The 21,784-nt window shown below is 40.4% G+C and overlaps 1 protein-coding gene across 1 annotated transcript in view; it reads right to left on the bottom strand.

Annotated features, from left to right (window-relative positions):
* smc1al (structural maintenance of chromosomes 1A, like) overlaps nt 1-21,784 on the bottom strand; it is a 38,764-nt gene that overhangs the window by 14,755 nt on the left and 2,225 nt on the right. Inside the window, exons 3-21 of the mRNA XM_081387607.1 lie at nt 21,284-21,396; nt 20,209-20,412; nt 19,880-20,118; nt 17,274-17,532; nt 15,316-15,456; nt 15,150-15,232; nt 14,967-15,066; nt 10,684-10,791; nt 9,156-9,341; nt 8,897-9,076; nt 7,770-7,916; nt 7,552-7,689; nt 7,052-7,168; nt 6,855-6,961; nt 6,452-6,593; nt 6,219-6,364; nt 5,970-6,123; nt 5,524-5,637; nt 5,286-5,442 (exon numbers count right to left, since the gene is read on the bottom strand). Coding sequence (XP_081243733.1) covers nt 5,286-5,442; nt 5,524-5,637; nt 5,970-6,123; nt 6,219-6,364; nt 6,452-6,593; nt 6,855-6,961; nt 7,052-7,168; nt 7,552-7,689; nt 7,770-7,916; nt 8,897-9,076; nt 9,156-9,341; nt 10,684-10,791; nt 14,967-15,066; nt 15,150-15,232; nt 15,316-15,456; nt 17,274-17,532; nt 19,880-20,118; nt 20,209-20,412; nt 21,284-21,396 — 2,835 coding nt within the window. The remainder of the gene's footprint in view (nt 1-5,285; nt 5,443-5,523; nt 5,638-5,969; nt 6,124-6,218; nt 6,365-6,451; nt 6,594-6,854; nt 6,962-7,051; nt 7,169-7,551; nt 7,690-7,769; nt 7,917-8,896; nt 9,077-9,155; nt 9,342-10,683; nt 10,792-14,966; nt 15,067-15,149; nt 15,233-15,315; nt 15,457-17,273; nt 17,533-19,879; nt 20,119-20,208; nt 20,413-21,283; nt 21,397-21,784) is intronic.

Here is a 21,784-nt window from a genome sequence, read left to right as displayed (position 1 = left end):
AAGTCAATGGGGACCAGCTACTGTTTGGATACCCACATTCTTCAAAATATTAATATTAGAAAATATTAGAAGGCAATTAATACAGGTTTGGAACAACATTAGAGTGCGTAAATAATGAGATAATTTTTATTTTTTGGGTGAACTATCCCTTTAGGGACAAGCGGCAATGTGTTTACTATTACTACTGTCTCTTTAAGAGCTGCGCGCGACGCGTCTATTATACACGCATTTGTCAAGCAGATTTTCTCTCAATTTTCTCAAGTTTGCTTTCACTTTAGACATATCCGACTAGTTTATGTAAACCTTGTGTGTATATAACAGTATGAGCAAAATAAGACTCGAAAGATTACTTAGTATTCAGGCGCTGGTAGACAGGCTTTTAGTGCATGTGAGCTTCACATGTACGCGCTGAGAAACACACGCTAGAACAGCGCATCAGCGCGCGAATAACAGAGAAACTGACGATGGTCTTGCATAATCTGCAGATGACATTGGTCTGACTACGGTCAGACTTCAAGTCAGGCGAGCTGACTTTTCCTGTTTTATCTAGTTACTAGAGAGTGAGTGCCTTTGTTCATGCAATCAAACCTGCTTGCTGGTTTCTTCCGACGAAAAAAATAATAATTATCGAACGTTTTATCGAACGCATTTTTTATTGATATTGATTACGTGTCTATCGCGATACATATCGTTATCGTTTTATCGCCCAGCCCTACGTTCCTGATTATACACCGATTCAGACGTCTCCTGAGTTCACTGTTGGAAAGATCAGTTGTTTTAACCATTCATTAAAATGAATCGTTCAAATGAGTCATTAGTTCGCGAATTGGACGTGTGCGCGTTGTGTGATTATCCCAGCAGTTAGGACATGGACATCCAAGATTTGTGTCAACACAGAAAACATTTCATCACTGGATAGTTTTTTTTCATTTAATTAAAGTGTTGTTTTATGGCAACAACTAATTTAGCACAATTCACACCCAGCCTTTTACCACCGTGTCGATTTATTTTGATTAATATGTGCGAGGGAGAGAGAGCAAGACAGTGCTTAGTTTGGAGACGGTGAAGTCTTGGAGGGAGGGAGGGTCTCTCTCTCTCTCTGCTCGTTCTTTCAGTTAAACATGCACTCTGTCACAAGCGCAGCAGTTCATCTACATTACTCACCGATCAAATAAGAGTTTGGCGGGACAAAAATTCACTTTGGCGGGCGCTAAAACTTACTTAAAGTGTAAGTTGCAGGTTAAATTTTTCACGAAGATAATGCAATGTGTTTATTAAACATAAAGATAAGAACTGCCCACCATTGTTTTTTATACCAAAATGCTGATATAATATGAAAAGTGTGCACTTTTAACAGTGGTTTTAACCGCTCCCTTCCACTAGATGGGGCGTGACGTCACAAGAGGAACTCACTAGTAGAGTTACCGTACACTAGCAGCTATAGATGCCTTACATAACTTCAGAAAAGTTGGTTGTATGTTTTATTTGATAAAAAAATTATGGATAAAATAACTCAATTGTAAACATGCTCGTGTGTGCTGACTTCAAGGGGACCGTGATCATGCCTGAAATGAGAATAAGCTATTCGCAAAACAAACTGGTTCAGGCACGTCAGATCAGCCGGTCGCGGGTCGAGCTGCTCCACTAAACTAAACGCGTTCACCTCACGGCAGCACACACTCTCCACTGCTGATAGCCCACACACACACAGTGATGGGGACATCGATCTCTCTTTTTCTTTTCTGACAATAAACATCGCTAATTAAATCGTGAGAAATTGATAACGCGTGGATTGAGGAAGAGTATTACATGACGTTTGAGGCGGCGATGAGACTAGCGATTGCGCCTGACGTGCATCTCTAACGTTACAGCTCTGATTTGGACTGACTTACTGTAAGTAAATAATGTCTTCAGTCGTTGTCCCTCCTTGCTATTCTACATGACGGCAATATTTTGAAAAGACTTGCTTGTTCCGTTATATTATCCGGGTTAAGTTTGCACCAGGCTAGACTAGCTCTAACGTAGCTAACGTTACTCACCGGGACACCTGGCTAACCCACTCATTCTCCTCACACCAAGCATTATTAACTCTGAGTGCCATGGCTCCCCTCTAACTGCCTGACCAGTTAAAAATTGTAGGGCTGTGGTCCATAAAGAATTTGATGGTTTCCCACATCCTCAGTCGTTCTCCAAATAGCCTTAATACAGTGGGAATCTAGCAGAGTATGGGTTGCGAGTTCCTCTTGTGACGTCATCACCCAGTAACTGAAAAAACACGCTACCTTTGAAGAAACCCCAATAAATGTTATTTTAACGCATTTTAAGACAGAAATAATTAAATATATACATATAGAGCACTTTAATTTACACATTAATTGGCTGTAGTGGTTAACCTGCAACTTACACTTTAAGAGTCGTTTGGTCATTAATCGGACTGGTTTTGTTTCCCTCATCGAAATGTAAATTTAGCTGCAGCTAAGTGCCTTTGTGCGACCCACCTTTTCTCACTGTGTGACCTAGGGATGCGCGGTATACCGGTACTGCAAAAATACCGGTATATATTATATTTCAAACGGTACAATATCATAATTTTGCTCAATTCGGTATTTAATGCGCTGCTGTTTCGAAGTTCACCGCTAGGCGGCAGTGCGCTACCCAAACTGACGCGGGTCACGCACAACCGGCAAGCGGTGACAACGGAGGAACACGATGGATCAAACAGATGAAGCTCATTCTACACGCCCAAAATTAATAAAAAAAGAGAGCAGTAGGAGTGAAATATAGCATTACTTTGCCTACAAAAGTAATGAGAAAGGTGAAGCAACAGACCTCAATGCACCACTCTACAAACACTGCTTTAAATTTGCGACGGGAGGCAACACATCAAATCTGGCTAACGTTGAGCACTTGTCACTTGATCATCCTGACTTGTTCAAAGAGTTCAGAGATCGACAGGTGAGTCCATCATTCAACTGTTTTAATTTAGACTTTTATTCATAGCGCACATACATAAAAGCTTATCAATTAAATATGACACGGTAAACACGAAAGCTCAAATGTGCTTGCATGACACGCTAGAACCAATGAAGTTTAGGTCTCATCATTTTTGCACTTTCAAACAATCATATATTAATTGAATTTGAATGAATAAAGAGATTAGTGATATTAATTTTAGTATTAGTGATAGTAAAATGAATGGCATATCACTGCTGCTGTGGCGAGTGCGACCCCTAGAGGAATCTAAGGAATCTAGAGTAATAGTAGTAATATGGATATTACTAATATGAATGTTAGAGTAACACTTTACATTTAAGCTACATTTGTCAACATTCATTAGGTAACCTGACCTAACCGTATTATAGCATTTATTAATCTAGATCAATCAGTAATTATTATTTATACTAATACATGTTTAGCATGTTAACATTACTTTATATGCAATGCATTAAACTAATATGAACCCAAACACAAACCAAACAGTAATCAAACCAAGATGAATAAATGCTATAAATGTTGATAATTCTCTGTTAATGCATGACAGCTAAAAAATTACTCATTTCATTATTCTATTATTATTCTATATTAATCAATTATTATAGATATTAACCTATTTTAATTGTATCATTTCAGGTTTCTTTCTTTCTTTTTTTTCAAAATCCAAAATTTAATCTACTGTAAGTTCCCTGACTGTTTTTTATTTATTTATTTATTAGTTTCAAGCAGTGTTTTTTAATAAAATTGTTTCAATTCACTTAAATTTTGAGGCTGGTTATTTGTCACCCGTGGTATCGATACCGAGGTATTAGGTTCTGGTACCGTACCGAAACCAAAATTATGGTATCGAGCCATCCCTAGTGTGACCCACAAGTGGGTCGTGACCCACAGTTTGAAAACCACTGGTTTAATCCAAACTTCTGAAGTGCTTCCGCTATTTAATGTGTTTTGGTGGACCAGAAATCTCCCAGGTTTAAATAATATCTTCACGTGTGTTTGACAGATTAATGAAGACCCTTGCACTATAGTGTTTCTCAGAGCTGCTTTACAGCTGAACTGAACTCTGTTTGCATTGATTGTCATATTTTTTTACTCCGTAAAGCTGCTTTGAAACAACCTGTACTGTAAAAAGCGCTATATAAATAAAGGTGACTTATTGCGCATAACTTATTAACACGAATCCTACTTATAATTACTATATATTGTATAATGTTTAGGGTTTTTTGGTCTGTTGTCGGCTTAATTTATAAACCTGGATTTTGTGTTTAGTTTACCTATGTCTGTTTAAATGTGTTGGGAGTGTATATATACACATACATACATACACAGTACCGTATACACATACATACATACACAGTACCGTGCAAATGTCTTAAGGCTATAGGAAGTTTATTTAGTTAGCCAATATTAACGGAATTTTACATTTCGCAAACATTATTTTTTCTATGCACAAGGAGTACGATAACAGACGCACGGTCCATCCGATCTCGTATGGAAGTCATCTCATCTCATCTCATCGTCAGTCTTGAATTACATTAAAGGGATAGTTCTCCCAAAAATGAACAATCTACTCTCCCTCAAGTTGTTCCAAACCTGCATAAATTTCTTTCTTCTGCTGAACACAAAAGATGATATTTTGAAGAATATGGGTAACAGTTGATGGACCCCATTGACTTCCAAGAAAGGGAATGAAATCAAATAAAATAACGTGAATGTTAAGTCAATGGGGCCCCAACAGCTGTTCGGCAACTGACATGCTTTAAAATATCTTTATTTATTTTTTTGCACGTTTGTTCAGGAGGAAGAAATTCATACAGATTTGGAACAACTTGAGGGAGAGTAAATGGAGACAATTTTCATTTTTGGGTGAACTGTCCCTTGAAGAGAGAAAAAACTGACCGACGAAATCCATTAGAAACGTCTTTCTTAGTGCCACACTAAAGCAAAAGTATATAAATGACTGTTTTAAAACAATTTCTAGCATGCCTAAGACTTTTATCTGTCATTTTTTATGCCATAAGCACATTTCTTTTCCACGAGAATGGATAATGAAGTTTACTAGCAAAATAACAAATGATCAGACTGTGGACAGTGGCATTAACTGCTTAGACTAGTCTTACAACGTAGTCATCAAATTTTTTCTTTAAGACACATAATTTTTTTAAGCAAGTTATTAAAACAGGTAGATACCCCTTGGCTAACTGCTAGTTGGTCAGACTAATCCACAAGACTCAGTCTGAAAATAATGACTGTTTTTGCAACTTTTATTCTCATGCATGTGAATGCCTGACCGTCACTGGTCTCCTGGAACTTGTCTCTGACGCTCTCCAGCTTCTCCATGGCCTTCATGTTAGGCGCACTGATCCTCTGCAGGATGCTCTGCTGCTCATTGAGTCTCTGCTGTAAAGTGTTCATCTCCGCCTTGAGCTCCTCCTCTGACAGAGAGTCCTGCAAGCAGCATCGGTCACGTCACATTCTGAACACAACACACTTCTGAGAGTGTAAACCGTAATGCAAGTCTTGATGTACCTTTAGGTCTTCTGACAAGCTGCTGAAGTCGATCTCAATGAGCGCTTCCTTGGCTAGGACAGTGCTAGATGTCTTCTGACTGCTGCTGAGGGTCTCCTCGGCCTGAGAACTGCCCTGCATCACACACACACACACACACACACACACACACAAAGCAGGATAGCTAGCAGATACACTGGTAGAAAGCTTCAACACAACTACATGCTCTTTATTAGGATTTTTTTACCACCGCTAATATCCCAATAATAGTAACGTTTTATTTTAAAAATTGTTTTAATTCATTAAAATATGAAATAAAACAAATGTGGGACATTATAAGAATGGCAATTATGTAGTACATTTTTTACATAATTCATAAGCATCTTATATTTTCGATTCTTTGCCTGGGTTATAGTTTTTAACGGCATTGACGTTCCAGTGACAGCTTTCAACAACAGTGAAGTCACCTCTTCCTGGCTGATGTCGTCCATAGTGCCTGAGCGCAGTGGGAGTCTGATGTCCTGCATCTTGCAGGCCTGCAGCAGATTGTGTCTGTCACTGCGCTTCTGCTCCAGCTTGGTCTCGATGGCCGTCACCTCCTTCTGCAGCTGCGTCAACTCCCTGACCACACACAAACAGGTTTCTCCTTACAACATCATACTCGTTTGCTTGGAAACATCTATGCATGTCTGGAATGAAGCAGTGAAAGGTCTCACTTGTTAGCACCCCCTAGTTTCTTGCGGATCTCCTCCATTTCATGGTTTTTATCATTAACCTCAGATTTCTTGGCCAAGTGCTGGTTTTTCAGATCCTGCAGTTGTGCCATGGTTTCATCAATGATCTTCATATTCCTCTGCTCTTCCTGTTTAAAAATATTAAATGAAACTCAGCAAGCATTATTTCTAGGCTCGATGGAGTATCATCATGAGAGTATCTGAATGATCTCTACCTTCTTGAGTCTCTCGATCTCGTTCTCATCTTTCTTGACCGTCTGTTCCCACATGATCACCTTCTCCTGGTCTTCCTTCAGCTGATTCTTCTCATAGTCCAGCTGGATCGCCAGACGAGTCTTTTGAGTCTCAAATTCCAGGCTAGCAGAGAGTTTGAGGAAAGGATGAATTATCAGTTACAGAAAATAAAATGGTTATCATAATTGTCATAATTCTCCATCAGATGAAAATAGTCAAGTACTCTCCACAAATTCTGATTGACCTTGTTAAAAATATAAAACGAATAATGATCAGTGTCAGGCTGAATTGTTTTTTTTGTGCCATTTTCTTTGGTGTTGTGATGTAGGGCATCTTTGTTGAAACCATTTATCAACAACAAGCAGATTATTTCAATGATCTTACCGTTTTTTGGCAATCTCATTTTGTCTCTTGACTTTCTCTTCTTCAAATTCACGAATGTTACGAACTCCAATCTCTTTACAGAAGTCCAAAAACACCTCGTCCTCCACCTGGAATGAAAGACAAACACCCACATGACCGCTGATAGGTGACAGATGAACCACGGTAAAGCTGTTTTAGATGACTCTGATGTGTCCTACCAAGTTCATGCGGTCCTTCAGGTCTTTCATATCTCTCTCTCGTGACTGGACGATTCTCTTGATGTCATTAATGCGTGGACTAAAGTTAGCAAGTTCACTCTCCAGCTTTGATTTTTCCTGAAATCACCACAATAACGAGATATATTTCACACTTACTTATTAGAAAAGAAAAAAGCAGGAAAACAAATTAGTTCTGATTTTAATTTCAGATTGATGAGCCACATTCAAATTTGTTGAAAATACTGTTTTGCAACAGAACGCAAACCTGTGACCAGCAGTTGACCTTAATATTAATGTGTTAAGTGGCAACACTGCTTGACAACTGTAAACGGTTTGCAGTTAGGCAAGTACCATTACATCACATAACAATAGTTTTTGTCAGCTTCAATAATATTTGTTTTATAATATTGGGTTGACTAAAATGGGAAGAAAAAACAAGTCGTTCCAAATGTTGTATGGCTTGTAAACCTTGAAATGAGAAGTTGAGTAAGTGGTGGTACCTGCATGTTAAGGGACAGGTGTCTGGTCTTGGTTTGCTCCAGATCACTCTGAGAGTATTTGAGTCTCATCTGCAAACCATGAGCTTGAGACTGAACCTGACGCAGCTCTGCCTCCTTTCTCTTGGCCTTCATTTGCTCCTGATATTAACACACAAACAATCAGTCACGGCACATTTGCTCAAATCCCATAAACACCCTTCTAATTCAGCATTACTTACTTTAAGCTCCTCTGTGAGTTTTTCCTTTCTGTCTTTCAGTTTATCAACGGCCTTCTCATCCCAGCGCCGAGCCTTGGCCTTCAGATCACTGGCACCACCGGAGATCACTCCAGACTTCTGGAATAACGTCCCGTCTAGAGCCACAGTCTAAACAATACATAAAACATGTCCAGAATCAATAAACTACATCAATTTTTACATTTCCCACAAAAAGTGAGTAGCGCTTGCCTAAGCACTAATCACCAACTCTATGGTGTTTTGGGTTGCGGAAGCATTCAGATTAGTCGCTAGGGTGTGTGATGGATTTTTAATAGATAAGATAGTAAACTATCTTTTAAACTAACCATGATTCTAACATCTAATCCTTACTTCCCTTTTTTAGGCCTATCATTCTAACACTTAAAATATACTGTCTGGAATAGTCTCATGGCATATTGAGTAATCGACTCTTAACCCTTTTCTTATTTTTTCTGATGATTCGAGATCATTTTGCTCATGCCAGTAACAGAGGGTGAAAGGCTTGCTTTTACAAATTGAAACAATCATATTGAAAGAAGGTGACGTGAGTTAAGTCATGAGTTGGTCACGTTGATCTTATTGTTGTGTCTGTCTTTATCCTATAAAACCTGATGTATTATTCTTTTTGGGTGAGATTCTCTGAGAAATGCTCGAGAACGCTCCCTGCCGTGATTAAAGCATGCGAAGGACATTGTCTGAAGTCTGTCGGTTATTATTGCTGCGCAGCAAGTGGAACAAGTTATTTAGTGAAACACTAGAGACCTTACTACCAAGTGACTGTGTTCGATAGGGGACGAGATGTCGTTCGACTCTTTGTGAGACTCTTAGGTTATGTTAGATTGCGGTCAGGTAACTAATTCTTGGCCATTTTATTTATGTGGTAAGAATAGCTACGCTTAGGCGTCAACCCACGCGTTCAGAGGCAACTCAACTGAGTATAATAGTTTCAGGTGTCAAGCACACTCGGTTCACCCTAAGTCAGGTGCGTAGGGGAAAAGTCTACCACAATTGCCACAGGCCTCATTCGGCACAACTATGGACCATCTAATGCACAATCCGCTCAAAACTAGGGAGAAACGGATCCGATTTAGTGACTTTTTTCTTTGTACCTTGTGTCTGTATGGTCCCCCAAAAGCGATCCTGCGAGCGTCCTCCACGTTCTCACAGACTAGGGCGTTTCCACAGGCATACTGCAGGGCTTTCTTAATATGTGGTGGCTCATATCGAATTACATCAATCACCAATTTGGCACCACGCAGCTCACGTAGCTTCTCATCTGTGGGCTTGACCTGTTGAGGACATTATAATACATGAATCAACACGCATGGTTCACAACACATTCAGTGAAACACACTCCAGTGACATCACCTCCAGGTAGTCCAGGGGCAGGAAGGTCTCAGGTTCGCCACGCTGCTCTTTTATGTACTGGATACAATCACGACCTGTCTTCTCAGAGTCCACAATGATAGCATCCATGTTTTTGCCCAGCACCTTCGTGACAGCGATCTGGAATTTCTTCTGTGTGGGCTGGCACAGGTCAATCAGTCTCCCGTACTGGAGTGTGAGAGGATCATATGCGAGCATACAAAAATATAAGACACATACATGTACAAAAAAAAACTACAAACCCCATCAAAACGGCAGCTTTTGAAACAAAGATAAATCATTATCAGAACTTGTGCACGTAAAATTGCAATGGCAGTGAAAACCAAAGTCACATTTCAGAGAAAAAAAGTAAAAAAAAAAAAAAAAAAAAAAAAAATTCTGTGCAACCCCTTTTTTAATTTGGTATGTGTCCATGTTCAGAATTAACTAATCAAGCTCATGTGAAATAGTACACAGCCGTCTTCACCTTACTCTGATTAACTCTAAATAAATCTTAAATTGTTACGAAGAATCAGCTGGATCTCATTGTTGAAATGTATCACTCAGGTGAGGGCTACAACATTCCCAAGGCATGAGATATACCATGGCACACAGCGAAGACAGTCATCAACAAGTGAAGAAAGTATGGCACAACAGTGACATCACCAAGAACAGGTCATCCCTCTAGAATTGACGATGAAACTAAATGGTCAGGGAGGCTTTCAAGAGGCCAACAGCAGCATTACATGAGTTGCAGCTCTTTCTAGCACGTACTAGTTGCTCTATACATGTGACAAGCCTTTTTCTGACCAAACCCAGTCTCCTAAAACCATGTGGGGAAATGCGTTACGGTCTGAGACAAAGACTGAACTTTATGGTCAAGACTGTAGAAGGTATGTTTGGCACAAAGACAACAGCACATCAGAAAAAGATCACTAACATTTGGAACGACATGAGGGTGAGTAACTCCGTTTCTGGGGAACTGACCCTTGAAGAGCTCCAAGTACCAGACAAGTTTAGCACAAGACCTTCTGGCGTCTGCTAGAAAGCTGAAAATGAAGAGAACTTACACCTCCCGGCATGACAGTGATCCAATAGCCACTCCACTTGAAGATTTTTGACGGACTACATCAACAAAAAAACAAAGGCTTTAGCAAAGAAAGATGAACTGTTTAGCAATGGCCCAGCCAGAGCCCAGACCTGAAACCTGAAAGGTATAGGAGACCTCCGTGCAATTTAACAGATCTGGATCATGTTTGTAAAGAAGAGTGTGAAATATTCCCAAGTCAAGATGTGCCTTTCTAAACAGACCTCAAGTAATAGTGCAGGGGTGTGTACACCTATGCAATCAGTTAATCCAAGCTTTTTATTTATCCTTTTCACTTTGCCTTTTAGTGTCATTGCATAGGTTGCAATTTCACAATTCATTAATTATACATTCAACGTGCACAAGATCTGATATGATTAATCTTCGTTTTGTTTTTTCTCTCCACTATATCTGAAATGAAGGATAAAAGGACCCCCTTCTCACCACTGATCCAGGATACAGCCTCTTGATGCTCTCCAGAATCTCAGCCTTGCGCTGCTGTCTGCTGTTCTCCTGTCTGTCGATGCGAGCATCACCCAGCTGCTCCATCACCTGCACACACACATCACACACTTCAGCAAACACAGCTCTTATTCACGCCGTAACCTTTCACTCCTCTCAAAGACTGCCTGAGTTCAGGTCGCTGTTCTCTCAGGTATAGCGTGATAATGTACACCGTGTCAAAAGTTGGCACAGCCTAGTGTCATTCTGAATGATAATGAAAAAGATGCATTGGGATTGGCATTTAAAGACATTGTAAATTCAATTGGAGTTAGACAACACGTGTCAGCACCTACTCCTCGTCGTAATCATACTCTAGATCTAATATTATCACATGGAAAAGATGTTGATGCCGTTGAAATTCTGCAGCAGAGCGATGACATCTCAGATCATTATCTAGTCTTGTGTAATGCTTAGAACTAGGGATTTTTCAAAAATATTGCATTTGAATATTCGGGCTCATAAAATTCGAATATTCGTTTATTTAAATGAAGTTTAACGAAAAAGCCTATTTTTTAAGTTAAGTTAGTTTTTTAGTTTTTGTCACCATTTCTGAAGAAGCTTACGATTAGGCAATTTACACAACAAGCTTACAATATATGTTAAAGTTTTCTTTTTGAAAACATTAAACAGTAGGCCAATGTGTAAACAAAAAAATATAAAGAACAAAAGGATTTAAGCTCAAGCAGCGCGAACGGAAAAAAGCGGCTAATAAAGCAGAGTAACAGATTGCGCCAGTTATCGTACAGAACGTACACATACACTCGAGTCAGCATATGATTATCGTGTTTATATTGTTTCACGTTTAGGTTGAGAAAAACAATAATATCCACATGCAGGCGCGCCACCAGCAATTTATGCTCGAGTGAGAAAACGCGCTGCGCTGACAGACGTTTCAGAGACACAAAGATAACGGTGTTCTTGTTCTAAGTTTCTAACAGCACTTTGTGTTTTCTGTTCTTAAACCTCTCCCTCAACGAAACTTAAAGGAAGAATATGTCTCAAAATCATTTTGCTATTAGATAAGTTATCTCGGATCACTCGCACTACAGCTGCGCTTACCTGCAGTCGTGATGCAGTGATGGACAGCTGTCTTTCCTCAGTTGACTGCAGTTTGGATTACATGTGATTTCTCATTGTGGTGATGATACTATAACTCCAGATTAATTAATTAATTTGATCAAAAGTAATTCCATTTTGTACGATCATTTAATAACCTCATTTTCGAATAGTAATTCCAAACTTCGCGAGGCAGACGACGACATTATGATAAAATACAAACAACTTGTTAAAGGGTCATGAAACCCTAAACCAATTTTTCTGAGTTTTTAACAGAGGTAGGTGTGTTGAACACCATAGAAGACAATGTTATAATCTGTAAAATTGAATAATAGGATATAAATGGTTAAATTTGAGTTTGTATCGGCTATTTTCGTCTTCCGGGTTTGAAATCTTCATCGAGTCCACGTCACAGGATGTGACGTTTTTCTGTACGGATCGTCCGGTGATGACTCATCGTTCTCTCATAATTATTAATGAGGCTGAGCCTTCATATCCAATGAGAAGACACTTCACTGAATTAATCATGATACCACGTGGATCTTTCCAAAGACAGACATGTCAAACTGTGATATCGCGTAGTAGATGAGAGAGGCAATGATGGGACGCGCGTTTGTTTTCATGGTGCAAAAGTTCCAGTGCATCTTTCCCCGCGGTGCTGCCAGGGCTGGACTCTGACTGCGGGCGGTTGGTTGGCCATCAACCACGGGCACATCTAAACTATGTGTGTGTAGCAACCATTCAACTGGAGAATGGTGGACTTCAGCCTTGTACACCAATGCAGGTTTCGTCTTGCTAGTGATGCGGTCCCGAGGACTTTTCTATCGCTTCAGAGGTGTGTGTGTGTGTTTGTGTCTAAATGTAACCCTGACCGTTTTTACTTGTTTTTTGTTAAATAATCACTCGTTATTAAAATGTAGATATTTCGATAATACATCAACGCATGCTTAGTTTGTGCAAATTTATGTCACATTCATTGTCCATCTTTAGTGGGTTTAGGGGGCGCGTAGTCTAGGCTATTTACGGAACGTTTTTTTTTTTTTTTTAAGCGGAAAATGTATTATTTTCAAATATATGCATTTATAGTGTTAGTGTATATAAACAAATATATATTTTATAATGGCCGATATGCATGTACATGTATATGTTTTAAATAGAATGATTACTGTAGTAGGCTAATATGTGTAGCAGGGCATTCAGTTACTTTTTAAGGACAAAAATAAGGTGTCAGTGTATTTCATTAGACTTTAACTTTGCCAGCTATAAAAAATCTAGCATTTCCTCACGTTTTACCACTGACAGTGACGGTCGATATGCATTGGCCACTGGCTTTGACCACACCAACTCCCCCTCCCTTCTTCTCACAGCCACCACGCCCATTTAAGTTGCATTTTTCAAAAAGATTTTGAGCTAGACTTGAGCTGAAAGAGGGGGGTTTCATGACCCTTTAAACGCGCCACAGTGTCACCCAGTGCATTTAATTATAACTGCGAGTTAGTGCTTGGGATTTATCAGGGATTCACTGCATTTACGACGCGCAAAGTATTTACGGCTTCATAAATTCGAATAGTATTTTATTTTTCGAATAATAATTACAGATCGAATATTCGAGCACATCCCTACTTAGAACTCGATGTTACAACAGAAAATTTTAACTCTCTCTTTTCCAGCACTTTAGACACAGTTGCTCCGTTGCGCTTAAAGAAGATTAAAGAAAATAGTCCAACGCCGTGGTACACAGCATTTGATGATAGGACAGTGTTATTGCATACAGAAAGACTTTAAAAACGAAACTAACGAGAAATAAAGCTTCAACACTGGACGTTTCCAAGCAGCACAGCAGTAATGACTTTATAAACTTCTTTTCTTACAAGATTGATACTATTCGAGAGAAAAATATAACCTTGCAGCCGTCTACTACAGTATCGCATCAGACGTTGTGCTATAGACCCCCTGAGGAACTATTCTCTTTACTCTTTGCTCTAGAAGAGAAAGAATTGTCCAATCTCAAATCTATTATAATCTATCATATAAAGCCAGTATTCTCAAAACTACGTTCCTTTTCAGAAATAAATGGTTTCTGCGAGGATTTCCAGTAGGGATGCGCCGAAATGGAAAGTCTGGGCCAAAACCAAAACCGAACATTCTGGATGCACTTGGCCGAAACTGAAAATGACTTTTTTTCCCATAATTATTATTTTCTTATTTTAAATGTTTTTTATTTATTTAATGTAATTGTATTATTATTAGCCTTTTAAATTAAATGCAATATTTTACTGAATCTGAATTAAAAATAAACTACAATAAAATAACCACTTATTTAAAGTGACACACAAAAACTATTAAAATAATATTAAACATCAATATATTAATATCAAAATATCAATATATTATTTTTCATTCAGTTCTATGCAACAGAATCAGATTTATTTTTTGACCAATTATCAAAATAAAAATATAGCCCTGCAAAGCTATTATTATCATCAGAGCATGTGAGCAGACAGCAGGGAGCGGATCAGTGAACGAGAGCGTCATTTTACCAGCGCTGCTCAGCATGGCTACACACACACACACACACGTTACAGCACAGTAGGGCTGGTGCAAACAGACACAACTCTACTACTACTACTACTGAGACATTTCATGTCGGCACGTTATTTGAGCGGACTTCGCTTTCCCGGTGAATGCGATCGGTACATGAGTGGAGCGTTTGGGCCGTGAGCGACTGAGCAGAGCGCGCACACACACACACACACACACACACAGAACAGAAAGCAGAGCCGCTCGCACAAAGTTACAAAACATGCTGTGCGAGAGTGAAACCTAATCACTCAACACGGAGGGCGGGCGCTGTTCCCACAACAACGCGCTGAAACGGCAACTCAACCCAGAGAATCCACAACGTTTTATCATTTCTAACATTTATAAGTTCTAACCTAAATTTGAGATTGTAATAAAACGTGGAGTCAGATAAAAGTTTAATTGGAATTAAATTACATTGCCACACTGAAAAGAAAGAGCGCTCTGCGCAGGAAACCGTCTGCCACGCCATTGGCTACTGTCTTTGAGCCAATGGGATGGACCGTATGCATGTATTTGGTGTCAGTCGAGAGCTCTGACTCAATGTCTTCTTAGAGCTCTTTTTAACGTTTCCTCTCAGACTGTACCTGGTTAAGCTCCATGTTGATCTCATCTATCCTCCGCTTGGCCTGTTCCACCTCTTCGGTGAGCTCCTCTTCCATCCTCTTCTGCTCATCCAGAGACTGTCTGAAGAGCAGAGCGAGAGTGATGAAGCGCACACACTCACAGCTGTGTGCCGGGTCAGATGTGGCGTTGTGATGTGTTTGTACCTGCTGGTGGTGATGTAGTCCTCCAGCTTCTCAATGCGCTTCTGGTTCTCCTCGATCTCTCTGATCTTCTGCTTGATCTTGGCCTATAACGACAATCACAGCAAATCAAGCTACTCCGTTTGTTTATTTTCTCTTAATAAGTGAAGTCTGCAGAAACGTGTTGCACCTCCGTCTCTATCTTCTTCCTCTCCTCCAGGTCCAGGCGGTCCTGGTCCGCTTTCTGGTCTCTGTTGAACTTCTCCAGCTCTTGAGCCAGTGTCGCAGCTCGCTTACTCGCCTCCTCCTTCAGACGGTGATATGCCTTCACCTGAGCACAAACACACACCACAGTTTTACTGCACGCTAAGGAAGCTGTTATTTAATCATTTTCAAGGCAATGCTCTGCTAAAAGTATACTTTTACCATGCAAAACTAGATGAGCCCTCTGTATGGTCAGCTATGACGTGTCATGCCAGGACCAGCTGGGGCCTAAACACAGTTTTTCTCTTGTGTGCGAGTGCCTTCCCCTTAGGGGTGGGCGATATCTCGATATTTACGATATATCAAGATATTTTTTAAACTCGATATGGATTTTGACATATCGTATATATCGATATATTGTTTATATTTAATTCTGATTTCGCCAATTTGCTTGTTTGCCTTCTCTGTGTTGTGCTCGCGCTCGCCCTCGCCCTCCTCCGCCTCCTTGCTTTTGTTCCCCCTCCCCTCGCGTGTTGTCTCATTCAACCAAGTCCCCCGAGTTCGGTCAGGCACATCAATCTTTCCCCGCCCAGCGAGTGCTTGAAGTGCGTCAGAAACAGCGCGCGCGCGCGATCAGTTGTTGTTGGTAATTTTTTGTGTAGCGTCGCCTCTCGCCGCATTGCTTTTGTTTGAGGGCGATAAAAACACTCACACTTAACATGCTCCCCTGTAGAAACGGGCCTGGCAGCTCACGCCAGGTCTAGACACGGTGAAAGTTTCCTGATTGTGACGGATGGCCGAATTTACATGACACATTATAAATTAGCATTAGCCTAAGTTACCTATTCTGCTATATACAGTGTCAAAAAGAAGATAAGAGGATAAAGGTGGATAAAGACAGAGGTAAAGTGATGTAATGAATGAACAGTTTATCTAATTGCATAGTAGTAAGATACTGTAATTTAATGGCAGTTATTTTTACCTTAAACTTTATGCTAACAGTTGTTCTGAGTTCCCCAGAGGCCCCAGACAGTGTGATTTTGTAACAATCATGTCAATTTTTAGATGCATTTTCATCACTTTTTTTTAAATTAATGTTTTACTCTACAGTTGTGCAGTTTTGGGGGGATATGTGGCATTTTTTTTTTATTTATTTGCCAAAATTAGTAATGATATTTCTATACAGGTTTATTAAAAATAGTGCAATATGTATTATTTCTTCCTTTATTTTACAGTTAAATTATTATTTTTGTATACAGGGATTTTTTTTTTTTTAAATGTCGCAGAAGCACTTTGTTCCTACATGAACTGCCTACCTATTTGCACTTCAATAAAAAAAGACTTTGTGGTATTTGGCATATTTGTTTTTGCAGTAGTTTTCGGGGGGTTATTTTTCCTGTAAAGATATCGAGATATATATCGTATATCGAGATATAGCAAAATATATCGAGATATATTTTTTGCTCCATATCGCCCAGCCCTACTTCCCCTAGTTGCTTTTAGAGGGAAAAGCTGCCCATAACTGCTGCTCTAGGATCAGTTTTCTGCATAATAATAGCATATTGGCAAAACAGATCCGGCAGGCGATCCAGCGCTCTATGGTTTCTATTCACAACGCATTTGTGCAACGTTGAGCAATATAGCCAATCCCAATTCTTGAAAGCAATGGCCAATCAGAGGTGTTTCAGTTAGAATCCACTCACCGGTTAAAATAACAGAGTTTGTGAATACTTTAGATTTAGATACGAGAACTTTAGATTAGATTAACTAAAATGAGTGACAGCTTTTTAGAGGTTATAAAGCGAGAGCTCTTTGCACGCTGTCAGTACTTGCTTTTCTGTTCAAATTAGCAGTGGTTTGAGCATGTAGATGATTTGAACAGATGGTTAATGCTGGGATGTGTAGGGTGGAGCGGGAGAAGGTAGAGCCGTTGATCAGCTGTACCTGGTTCTCTTCCAGCTGCAGATCTTGCCCCTGGCTCTGGGCCTCCTCCTCCATGCGCTCCTCAAACTCCTGTCTGGCCATCTCCACCGACCCCTGCTCCCGGTCCAGCTCGTCCATGTCTCCCTTGCGCTTCTTGTAGCATTTCTGTGCGTTCTGCAGAGACTTACGGGCAGCCTCCAGTTTCTTTATCTTGTGAGCAGTATTCTCCTTGGCTTTAATGTACAGAGGCCTCTTCTGATTGAGATCTGCATCCTTCTCCCTGTCCACATGTCAAACACAATCAATTTACATTTCACAACTAGCGGAGCACTAATCATGTAAAATCATATGTGATCATTTAGAGATCTCCAGACTGTTTTCCATATCCTTATAGATAATACGGGATAAATTCTGCAAGAGCTCAGGACTCTACATTTCTGTTTGTCTTTAAGCTATTTTTATTTATACATTTTCATAGTTGAACTTAGGGACTTTCTGCTCGGTCGGGTGATCAAGCAACATTTCGCGCCGAGGGAAAACTATTCATCTTATATAAAAGCTGCCTCACGATTGTTTTCAGGGGTCCAACAAAACCTGCAGGATATACTTGATTTAGCTTTACTCAGTTTACTTTACTCCGCTATACTTATGGTCAGAAACTTTTGTCAGGCATGCAATGGACAATCTCCACAGACTGTGGTGACGCATTTCAACAGCAACTAACTTATTATATATTCAGAAGTTTTATTTTTGATGAAATAAAATGCTGTGTGTGTAAAACATACACACAAACACTCAAACAAACTGATGTGTACACACACAATGAACTGGTGTTACTGTACTGTAACTTTTATTCCCCAGATTTGTTAAATGAAATCAACGTAGCCATGATGCAGTAGAAAGTGCACAGCAATGAATGGTTTACACTAAAACATCAAGGCCAGGTCTCACAGATAGGGTTTAGAATAAGCCAGGATTAGGCTTTAGTTCAATTAGGATATTTAAGTAGCTTTTATAAATGTGCCTAAGAAAAAAAAACATTACTGGTGTGCATCTTGAGACAAAACTACACTGATATATTTTAAAATGTATCAGTGCAAGTTGCTTTCAGTTAGAACGGATCAAACATGTGTTTTAGTCTGGGACTAGCTTAAAGGGATACTTCAGGATTTAGCATTAAGCTTTGTATTAGTAGAAAACCTGTAGTATTTTCGAATTACCATGCTTTCCACCCTCATATCCCCCTGAGAGGAGAGATTTATGTATTTTTTGTCTGGAAAAAATCCTCCGATGACGTAAAAATCGTCATTTTGCGTCATCGGAGGATTCTCTGGCCAGAGGCGAGAGACTACAGCCAGTAGAAGGCGTTGTTCCGCATGTTTTCAGCCCGCCTATAGGAGGTGGGATCTCACTCACAGAATGTACACAGTCAGCCGTCTTTCTTTGGAAGCTAAGCTAGCAGGCTCTTGTTCTGTGGAGAAAGCTGAATAGTAGGAGAAAGCTGAGTAGTAGGGGTTACCAACTACCATCCTCCTTTTCCCGGACTTGTCCGGCGGGCGAGACTGTTAAAAATGTCCGGGATTCGGCTTTTGCGTTCTGCAGTCGCCATTCATTGTTTACATGCACACCTTTCAATCTAACTGAATTCATTCCGATCGGTGAATCTGACTGTAGTGTTTACATGAACGCTAAACAAGTGATCGGTTGATGTGCGCTTTACCCTTGCTAAGAAAATTTCCGCTCCTCCGTGAGAGATGCGAGACCCGGCGCGTCTCAATAATGACGCCACCGGCCTCGCGCCGTTCTCCCGCGGCCGTCAGCCTCGTCCTGCTCGCCACAGTAAACATGATAACGTTCTCCCGCGGCCGTCAGCCTCGTCCTGCTCGCCACAGTAAACATGATAACGTTCTCCCGCGGCCGTCAGCCTCGTCCTGCTCGCCACAGTAAACATGATGAATGGCGACTGTAGAACGCAAAAGCCGAATCCCGGACATTTTGGGCGATCTCTAAATCCCTGGCAAACTCATCACTTAGGCTAGCCTTGTTGTTTACAACTGTGCACTCTTACCGGTAGGCGTGGCCTCCTAAGGCAGCGAAGCAAGTGCATTCTGGGAGTTGTTGTCTTTCATCCACATAAGCCAAAAATACATTTTCTGGCTTTTCTCAGTCTAGAAAGCTCCAAATTCAAAAATTTCTCCACATTTCTTCTACTTAAATGACCTATTTTAAATACACATTCATCTTCCCAGAGGTGAAGTATCCCTTTAAGTCTGTGCAACCGGGGTCAAGAGTGTAAAACACACAAAGAAACAGATAAAAAGATCATTTGGAGACTGTTTAACCAGACAGTGGAGCCAGAAGACTCAACAACAACATTTTATAAAGTAAACTAGCCAGAATATATGATATATAACCTTATTTTAGTTTATTATGTAACACACAGACAGGTAGCCTATACAGGCTCTCGCACTACCCAATTTAAACCCGAGTTCGCAGGGTTTTATATCTTCAAAACTCAAAAGTGGGCAAAAGAGCCAGATTAAAACACCTGGTGTAAACGTGAATGTGTCTCTCTCGTCTACTTGTGCTCCGGCTGACCAAGCGCATCTTAACACACTCAGACTCACTTGATCTCCTTCTCAATGGTCTGCTGGTCCCTCATCATTCTGCCCAGCTCCTTCTTCTTGTCTTTCAGCTCGTCCTCCACTCGGTCCATGCGTTTCCGGTCCTTGTCGATCTCCTTGTTGCGGTGGGCGAGCTCTCGGTTCAGCTTCTCAATCTCTGATTCTCTGTGGAACAGTTTGAAGAGCTGTAACTGTACATGAGCGCGCACCACCTCGTCCTTCAGCCGCTGGTACCGCTCCGCCTGCACACGACACATGGAGAACACACAGGTTCAGGGTTTCTGACACTCACATGAATTAGAAGAAAGAGAAGATGTACATTAGGAGCCCACCTCTTCTTTCTCCTGCTTGGCCTCCTTCCGTTCAGCAGCGATGTTCTTCTTGCGATGGTAGTTAAACTGTGTGTCCTCCTCGGCCTTCACCATCTCCTTCTTGAGCCTGTCGTACTCCTGCGCGAGCTCTCCGGAGCGAGAGATCTCTTCAAACAGAGCAGTTCTCTCTTTAGGGTTCTTCATAGCGATCGACTCCACCGCACCCTGTGGGAGAAACACACCAGAGAGGCATCTGCACTTACTGTAGCTGCTTCCTGGATGTTTGGGTTTATGTCCATTTACCTGACCTGTACCTGTGGTAATTCAACAAATCCTACCATCTGATTAATTTAAACTTCAAGTACAAGCTTCGTGTTTATGTGCGTTTTTGCTTGCAAAAACTAAAGAGACCCTGGAGAAAGTGCAAAGGAACAGAGGAACACAGGGCCGAATGCTAAGCATGTTTCCCACAGGCCCAGTTCAGACCCAGTTCAGGCCCAGTTCATGTCCAGTTCATGCCCAGTTCATGTCCAGTTCATGCCCAGTTCATGCCCAGTTGAGCCAGGGGTTTAGATGTTTACTGGCACAAAAAAAAGCCCCCAAAACTGCAGATACCAGTGACAGGGTTACAGGGTCTTATAAGACCTTTGTCAGACCTGAAGATATAAAAATCAATGCTGTACATTAGGGGTGTGCAATATTGACCAATTATATCTTGATATTTTCAAAGATTTTGTTGATAACAATAATTAGATCATATTATTAATATTCTATGCGATGGACAGTTCACAGTGAACGCAAATTGTCACGTGAATAAGCAAATCCGCAAAGAAAGAATAATACAAATCTTTGTTAGATAGTGTTTATATAACAAAGTGTAATCTAAAATGTAAGACATTGCATAAGTAAAAAGACTTTATGACCTTACATTTCCTTACAAGCATCATGAGCTAAGTTGATCGTAGAGACCACTGGCACCAGTGTTTTTATGATGTACTTATGCTTACGATGCTTTTGAGAAGCGCAGTCCAGAACTGCAGAAATGACACACTCCACCTTTAAAACTGAACAATCATAAAGCAGCAGCTCTAACAACCTGGAAGACGAGGAAGTTTCTGGCCTTGATGAGGATTCCCAGTTTCTCCAGTTCCTCGCTGTATTCAGACAGACCCACCACTTTACTGTTGATGCGGTACTCTGATGAGGAGCCTACACAAGACACGAACAGTTCAGACACCATGCAGAAGACAAGCACTCCACTCTGTTCTAGGGCTGCACACTTATTAATAATAATAATAATAAAGTCAACTCCTGTGGTGTTACTGAAAGTATGTTATTGAACAGCCAAACATGTAATCAATCACAATCATGTCCGTTGTGCGCATGAAAGGCCATCTGGACAAACATGTTTCAGTCCTGAGTACATGAACATGCGTACATGTTTTAATATTTAGACCACTCAGAATCCAGCAGAGATGATTGATCAAAATTGATCAAAATTTGTGTATTTATTCTTATTTATAACTGTTTACTTGTCTTTATTAATGTTTGAAATGTACATTCGTCTAGTTGTTTCTGCTGTGGTATTTGTTAAACC

This window comes from Scardinius erythrophthalmus (genome assembly GCF_964197995.2).
Source record: "Scardinius erythrophthalmus genome assembly, chromosome: 15".
NCBI lineage: Eukaryota > Metazoa > Chordata > Actinopteri > Cypriniformes > Leuciscidae > Scardinius > Scardinius erythrophthalmus.
The sequence above is the reverse complement of the archived record's forward strand: the minus strand, read 5'-3'. Positions and strand labels throughout refer to the sequence as shown.